We start from the raw sequence: 8734 nt of genomic DNA, 5'->3' as shown, positions 1-8734 counted from the left end.
TGGTAGCAGAAAGCGATCGGATTGGTTTTCGCTACCTCGACTCATGGCTGCTCGGAGGCACCATTTTTATCTTGTAGTGTGCACATCATCCGTATTTTAACACTGTTTAGAACTAGCCTACTACGACTAAAACCCTTCAATAATCACACACTGAAACGGAGCCAGGGTGCTTATGGATTTTACAGGACTCTCACTTTGTTGTTGTAAAAATGCACCACTTCTGTGGAAAGGAACTGAACACACAAAAGCCTCTCATGTGTTTATTAAGGGTACTTTAAGCCTCACACAAACCTGAAAATCCAGAATGATCACTGTGGCCACTAAACAGTACACAATGCCCTGCGTTACGTGAGAATTTACATTTACATAGTTGAGCAGGAAGACAGTGGTCAGTGAACATTAAATAAGATGAAGGAAAAGTATTTTATTGCTTAACTCAGGAATCAAGCTAGTTTTGTTGGGTACACTTTTATTTATCAATTTTTTTTATTAGGAGATCAGCAACAATCCCTGAAAACACAAGCTTCTGGGAATATTTTAATTTCCGTAACAGCATGACTGCAATATCCGCCCACACGTACATCCACACAAACACAATAATCTGTCTAATAAGAGGAGACTACAGAATGCAGTGCAAAACGATGCCTTGAATAGTTTAAAGATGTCACTTGTAAATAACTGCCTGGTACAGTACCTGTTTGCTACACCATTCACACAGTTTCAAATATACACTCGCACAAACTTGTCGTTCTTGGGCAGCCAAAGGGAAAGACTTGTAAATACAGTACAAAACAAATATTGCATTTTTAAACTCTACCAACGCTTACAAAGGCAAGCAAACCGAGTAGATGATCAGGCATCATTTAACAACCTTGGTATGCTCTAGAAATGAAAAGTAGTGATACTGGTTTGCCCACATCAAGTTAATAATTTATCATGGATGGAGCATTATTGTGAAACAACCGGTCTTGGCAATATGTTCATCTTTCAGTGTCAGTTCCACATAAAAAAAAAAAAAAAAAAAAAAAAAAAAAAACACCCTCTACCCTCTGGTCTAAACACACCAGTTAACAATTCATTTCCTCAATTCAGCTGTCTCTACCCTGCTTTCATAAAGGTAACAACAGAATTCTACTCCTTAAATCATTGGAGCTGCAGCTCTTTGATGCCAGTCTCTCTTAGTTATGTGCAAAAAAACAAACAAACAAAAAAAAAAAGGCAGACAGCTCTTCAGTAATAAATGTAGTGGCCAGTGAGGTCCCAATCAATGCTTTCAAGTATATGGGTGATGTCCACATGTCCTTGCCTTACTTTAAAGAAAGTTTAATACAATAACCTTAAATAAATAAAGCACATTACTTAGTCCACACGTTCAGGTTTAATTTTGTGCTGTTGAGAGCACACACTGGAACAAAGCAGCAGGACTGAGTTTTAAGCAGAACTTTTTTTGTGCGCATCAGTGTGAGGTGATTTTGGGTTGTTGAAGAATTGATCTAGGGGGCACAGCAGAGCCCCGAGAGGAGCTCCTTGGTATATGATGCCTAACACCTCTGGCTGAATTCACTAAAGGGGTCCTAAGAGGGTACTTCTTTCTGTATCGTATGGACTGTGACTTTAGCAGCAGATGTGTGTATTGAACCTCCGGCATTATGAGTTTGAGGCAGAGATCTGAAGCAGCGCTGCGGGAAATGTTTGACGGAAGGTCGTAGCCAACAATGTCTACTTTCGAGCTAGGCTGCCAGGGTCGAAGTTCTTTGTTTTTGATCTGAGCTGCAGAGCGTAACTGAGGGAGCCGTCCTCCAAAGCAGCCCCTTACCAGCTTATCTTGAGCTTCTCTAAGGAGCTCAACCTCCTTTTGTACACAGTCCAGACCAAAAGTGTGGAGTTTTTTTCCAAAAGGTGGCATTGAAATAGTCATAGATCTTGACATCAAGTGCGTTCCATTTATGTATCTTTGATGGAAGATCTGAGCTGAGATTAAATTTGGACTCTGGGGTGCGCATGTTGAGCTTTACATACAGCATGTCTTCTAGGTCCCAGGAGAGCAAGTGTCGCAAAAGTATAAGTGACTCATCAAAATATTCTGCAATCATGACTAGAGAAAACACTTCCTCCATTTCTTTAATGAAGGCACTGATATACGGTCCATCTAAAGGATTATGATCCTTGTTTCCACCCAAATCAAAAAGCAGAGTATTGTGGGCATACATGGAGTACTTCTCATCAGATCTGTAATAGCGATGAGTATCTGACAAGAAGGTCTCAAGGGATCCGTTGGGAACTCTCTTGAAGCTCAGACAATACTGGTTGTAGTAACTGAATAGAGATTCAAACATGGCAGTAGGCTCACGCAGGATGGTAATATACAAGGTATCGTTAGGCATGAATTTCTGCAACTCCGAACGGTTGAAACGCATGTGGCTGGTGACCACTTGTGCAGGCAGAGTATGAGGGTGAACAAAGTGCGATGAGAATGCTCGTGGATAGCAGAATTGGTGATCACACGCCTGGATTGGAAGGGCCACCGTTAAGTTGTGACGCTCAGCAAAGCGAAACAGTATGTTCTGGACAGTTGTACTTGCTGTCTTGTGCGTCTTGAGGAAAACAATATTTGCGTGTTTCGTCTTGGACAAATGGTGACTTCGATGACCAAACAAGGAGCATCCCACATGGAAGGACTTGCCATTCCTAGAGGGAAAATTAAAACAAAGCAAGAGAGAAAATGAGAAACTTGTTATTAAAGCAAGAATGGTGGACATAAATTAAAAGCCATCTAGCTTAGTCAAACTTCTGAAAAGGTGACTGGACTGATCTTTCCAGTAGACTGAACCTTGATCAGAAGCATCGGCAGCAACTGGACTACAGTCTGGGAAAATGGCAGTAAAAAGTATAAGCAGTAGAACAACATTTAACCTGGGTGAAATTATTTATATGAAGAGAAAACAGGCAAAGGCAACTAAAGGGTCATCTTTGAGAATTTGAAGGAGCTCCAGAAGAAGTGGATACTTAGGGATCATAAATTTCATATGCACCGACAGATGTGGACCACGTGTAGATTAGGATTCCCAGGGCCCACTAGCTGGAAGCAGGAGGGTGCATTGAGGTATGCTGGGTATACTGATGTGTGCTTCATTCAGTAACCCTCTGCAGGGTTGCCTGGCCCTTTAGGGATGGACTGGGGTTCAGAAATGCTGCAGAGGCACTTCAAAGAGGAAAACCAAGAGTTCCACAGGTGACCCACTAAAGTATGTACCTAATTTTATGTGTGTAACTTTGACTTTTCTTTTGCATGAATCTTATTTTTCTTTCCTTATGTAAAGTATTATAATTTGGAAATGCTGGTGACATCATGGGAAATGACAATATGAGGCAATCACATATTACTTTATCTCTTGGTAGATTCAAAACCCTTCGATTCTCTTAGTAGTAGCTAGTTTTCTAACAAGTAGGCCATAGTGGTAGGATGTGTTCTCTGGTTACTATTTAATTTCCACATTTGACCATCAATTTTGTCTTGCCCTTGTTACTCAGTTTTGTTTGGCTTTTCATTTATTCTGACCCTTGCTTTAAATTAAACCCTAGTTTTGTTGTACTCCTCACAATCCTTGGGCACTTTTGTATGTCAATGACACCCTGATAGTGGTCAGACTCTCAAACTGGAAACGATCTCTGGGGGAGATCTGGGAGGTCCTTTTGGTTTAAAGGGCCACTGACCTTGGAGTTGGGCAGGACAGGTGTTGATAGGACCTAAAGTGGTGAGAGAAAGTGTTAGTCAGAAAGGTGAGGAAGCACTAGGAGTGTCTTACGCTTCAGTATGTGGGGGTTAAGCGTGTTAGGCAGAGGAAATAATCCATTTTGGAATTTTGGAGTTTTTCTTTTTTTAAAAACTATTTTGACCCTCTCTTTTGCACTTTGAATAATTTAACCACTTTTTGTATCATTATAGTTTCTTAGGATCCTTTTTGAGTTTGGTGGGTACTCAGAAGCACTTTCTATGTGGTAGATATCAATATGTTTGATATAAAAAGTCTTTGTTAGATAGTGAATCACATAGTTTACAGTAAAGTCATAAAGTAAGACTAAATGTATTCAGGACACAATTCAGGAAGAACTTTTTTACACAAAGTCTAGAGAATATGGAACAAACTCTAGAGTCTTGTAACTGATGTAGAAATAAATGTTTCTTCTAAGTGAAAGAGATATTAGGACAACCTAACAGCCAGTCAAGCAAAGCGTAATGGGATAAAAGATTCTCCATTGTTTTTCAAGCTTCTTATATACTTGGACCTTCTCAAAAAAACTTTAACAATGTTTTTAACATTCACTCACAAATCAAATTTTGTAAAAACATTTTCATGGAAAAAGTGAAATCAGAATCTGTTGAACATGAGGATAATATTCTAGTAAGTATATTTTATTGTTGAAATAAAAATTTAGACACCCAACTCCAGTTTTAATGTACACTAAGCTTCTAACTGTAGCTTTCATAAAAGACATTATAACTCCATAATGATTGGTTCGTAATTTGTAATTTATAACGTGATAGGATTATGATGTTTGTCCTGATTTTGAATTGCAAAGGGCAAATGAAGATGCATGTTAGTGGTATGAGCTTGGGCAGGGATCTTTTCACTCTTGTGTGAACAAGAATTGGCAGTAAGCATTTAGAGATTTGAGATAGCCAGTTGCCTGTAATGTGCATTAAAAAGTTTCAAAAAAACAATTTGCTTTGAATATGAACAAAAACCACTAAATTATAAATTGTCTTGTTTACATAGTGCTGTAGGTAGACCGTAAGGAGTTTAGGGACATTCATAACTAGACTTGATGTTATTTTTAGAAGAATTAAGGGGATGGGACTGGTGAGCTTTGTGGGGCTGAATGGCATGATCTCATTTACAATGTTCTAATGTTCTAAGTAAAAATTCTGTCATAATTCTGTTATTTTTAGGATGTCATTTGAGGGCACAAGATATTCAAAGCGTATTGAGGAAAGGTTTCATAACAAGACGAAGGAAAAGATTAAACTGAAAGTTAGTGTTCTGTCAAGACTGGCTTCTATTGCGGTCTGCTGCTATCCTGTGCCCAATTACTTTTTAGTCATCTGAGATTTGTTTGATCCTCTGCTGACAACCCTAATTAAAATTTCTGGTCTTTCAAATGTTCTTGTACTTTTTTTGGACATAACCCTATGTACCTTGAGTAAAATTTTCATTTTTTTTTTTTTAACAAAAGGCTTCTTACTTCTGAGCTGTTTTGACTGTAACTAGCCAGGTGTTCCTTTTCTGATCTTTGGTTTATGCTTTTTCACCTTTTAATTACAGAAGGCTTTGTTTATTGTAGAATGTCTCTGCAATACATCAGCTACTTGTCTCAAGTTCTGGATTTGATACTATCATTTCTTTGCAGACAGGAGTACTCCAAATCTACTTAGATGCAATGAAAACCTTTAGCACATATGAGTGGATGTTAACCCAACATGCATGGTGAGGTGAACATTTGATCACAATGGTCCGATAAATTTTAATTGGAAGGAAGCAAGAATAACTAGATGGTGACTTTGTGAAAACCAATGCATCGAATTTGTAGCACACAAAGGCTGTGATCAAAAGCTCCAAATTACAACTGGAAGAGTAGACACCTATTAGGTCATTATGCATAAGATAAGGAAGCAGCCTTACACAAAACTTTTATAGTCTTACCAAGTGAGATGTCCTCCCTGGTGCAGAAGAAAGCTTACACAGCTGACTGCCAGGAACGCGAACAATATCTTTTTCCGGGACATCATTACAAGTGTTCTAGTAAAAAGAAAGTGGATGTTTAGTACTACTAGTAGAACACAGCTCAAGCTAGAAAACAAAACTGCTTTATTCAGCAAACTTCTCTCACAGTACCAATTCAGAGCAACACCACGGAAGTCCTATAAACTGACAAAAGGAGTATAAATGATCCTGAACTTGAAAACCAATTTAAACTTAAACTCTTAACATTCCTGTTTTATTAGTTAGTTTCTACATACAATTCTATATCAGATTCATTTGGTCAATGGATTATTGAGTACAAATTCATAGTATATTGTATGCATTTCAATTAATCATTAATGTAAAGAAGCTTTTTTGAATCTGATATTTTGGGTAAGAATAGATATTTCTTTCCTGGCCATAAAGGACAGTATCTAATAACTCAAACACATAATTTGGAACCAAACTGCTGGCAAGAAAGAAGGATTCAACATTTGCAGTTAAGCAGGATTTTTATTTCCACTATATACCAGTACTGAAACACAGTGCCATTGAGTACCTCAACAAAACTCTTAGAGAAAACAAAATGGGCCACGTCTCAGTTTTAACACCAGTACATGACCTAAGTAGGGAAAGGCAACCGGCCCACAGTTTAAATATATTAGTGGGATGAATGTGCTGCATTGCATGTGATAATGGGTGAACTGCATTAAAAAAAATGTATGTGTGAAGGATGGTGGGGTGCCCATAAAGACAGAAGTTGAACATGGACACAACTTCACCATTTTCATCTTCAAACACAATAAAGACACTTCAATAGTATCAACTACAATCACCGTGTCTTGATACAAAACAGGAAAGACAGTAGCCAAGTCAGTTTTTTCTTTTTCTTTTTTATAATTCTAGGGTTTTTGGAAAAGATCATTTTCTCTTGGAACAAATAAAGTTCTGTCTCTCTGTAGACCAGTGGCATGTCTTAAATCAGGAAGAACTTTGAGAGACTGGTTCTGTACTACAAGTCCTCTTGTGGTAGGCCACCTGATCTCACGGCAGTGGAGGATGCAATTATCTATCTGCTTCACAAGGCTTATTCTCGCCTGGAGAAAGCTGGCAGCACTGTAGGGATATTGTTTTTTGATTTCTCCAGTGCCCTGAATACCATCCAGCCATCCCTGTTAATGGGTTAAACTCATATGTAGGTGAATGAGTCAATTGTGACCTGGATAATGGTCTCTCTGTCAAGCAGCCTACAGTTTGTGAGGCTCAAGTACTGTGTTCCCTGACAAGGATGTGAGTGACACTGGAGCACCCCAAGGGATAGTCCTTCCTCCTTTTCTTCACTCTGTACACCTCAGACTATAAATCTAACACCAGATGATGTCACGTGCAGAAATTCTCAGATGATTCTACACTTATGGGCTGTATTGATAAAGGGGATGAATTAGCATATTGGAGTCCGGAGCAGAACTTTGTCACACTACGTTGCAGACAATTCTGTTTGCACCAGGAAACGGAGAGATGATGTACAGCACTGCTAACACTGAAGAGTTTCAGCCAAAACATTGTTCAGCAGAATTGTGTTAAGAAACGCTACTGGGGCTCCTTTATACCAACAGCAATACATCTGCACAATGCCTAACTGTGACTACCAAGTCAGACATTTTTCTTTTTTGTCATTCTGGTGTATACCTGAAATGGGCTTGTTTGTCAAAATATTTGGGGTTATTTATTACTGAGCTTCTGTAAAAACACAGACAATTTCTCCCTGTGCATAAAAACTTCTATCCTTCCATGCACCCACCCATCTACCTCAAGCACAAAACCTGCAATGGGAAGTAAATGCTCAGGAAGAAAAACAAAGCTAGCTAGCAGAATATGAAGGCAACAGATAAATTAGGCCAAGGTTCAAAGGTAAACAGTAAATATAGTCCGATTGTCAGGACAAAAATACTAAGGAAGTGAGGAAATCCAAGTGGTGTGTACTTGTTAAATGTTGCATGTCACACCAGTATGCCAAACTCAATAATAACTGGCAAAACTGGGTCTTTATTAATTTTCCTTTCACTATTTAGATATTGATTTTCTTTTTACTCCCATATCTGAGCTCACATTTAAAATTAAGCTCTATATAGGGCCAGTATTTAGGAAGGTGATTCTTGGCTGGCATCATGTGAAATGCCGTAGCTGTGCCAAGATGACTACACAGTGCTTTAAGATGTCAGATGTTGACTCAACCAGAATGTAAAAGGTCTGAATGAAGTACTAGTATCAGATCATATATCTGCCAAATTACATATTTTTAAATCTGTGGGAGAGAGAGGAAAGGGAATTGCACTATTTTTTTCCATTCAAAGCTTAATTTTCCTATAAACACTCTTATGACAGCATTCTGTTTATAAGTTTTTAGATTGTAAGGTCATTAGCCATGTGGTGGGTGGGTCAGGGGTGGTATTTGGGGTTCTTAATATCAGAATTCTGCAATTCTAGATTTTATTGTACTCTCTAGGAAGAAATGTCTGTACTTTTTTTGGAAATACAAATAACGTGTATTTGGGGAAAGGGACCATAACACATACATATAATTAATTTTCACACTTGCCTACTTTAAGTTGAGATTTATGGGGAGCTACAGTCTATCCCAGAATCATTACGAGCAGGGGATTCACCGGACCACTGCAGGGCCAACTCATATACATGCATACTCAAACTCAATTAAGAACCGGTCATTAACTTAACATGGAAGGCTTTGGGATGTGGGGGAACAACTGGAGTAACTTGGAGATAAAAACCATGAAGACATGGTGAGAATATGTAACCACCACACCAACAGGATGATGACTGGGTGCAAGATTCAAGCACGGATGCTGGATCTGAGACGTGGCAGCACTAATTATTGTGCCACCACAAATCCGTTTTGGGGTAGAGATTTTAAACTTGCATCATAACATATTACACAAACATTAACAGTATGTCACAGTGGCCATTAACACATT

General features: G+C 38.6%; 1 protein-coding gene across 1 annotated transcript in view; it reads right to left on the bottom strand.

The window, feature by feature from the left end:
* Positions 1-404: 404 nt before the first annotated feature.
* gal3st3 (galactose-3-O-sulfotransferase 3) overlaps positions 405-8734 on the bottom strand; it is an 82516-nt gene continuing 74186 nt past the window's right edge. The window contains 3 exon segments of the mRNA XM_028803938.2: positions 405-1891; positions 1893-2688; positions 5703-5798. Coding sequence (XP_028659771.1) covers positions 1457-1891; positions 1893-2688; positions 5703-5798 — 1327 coding nt within the window. The 3' untranslated portion in view covers positions 405-1456.

The sequence above is a fragment of the Erpetoichthys calabaricus genome, chromosome 1 (genome assembly GCF_900747795.2).
Source record: "Erpetoichthys calabaricus chromosome 1, fErpCal1.3, whole genome shotgun sequence".
Taxonomy (NCBI): domain Eukaryota; kingdom Metazoa; phylum Chordata; class Cladistia; order Polypteriformes; family Polypteridae; genus Erpetoichthys; species Erpetoichthys calabaricus.
The sequence above is the reverse complement of the archived record's forward strand: the minus strand, read 5'-3'. Positions and strand labels throughout refer to the sequence as shown.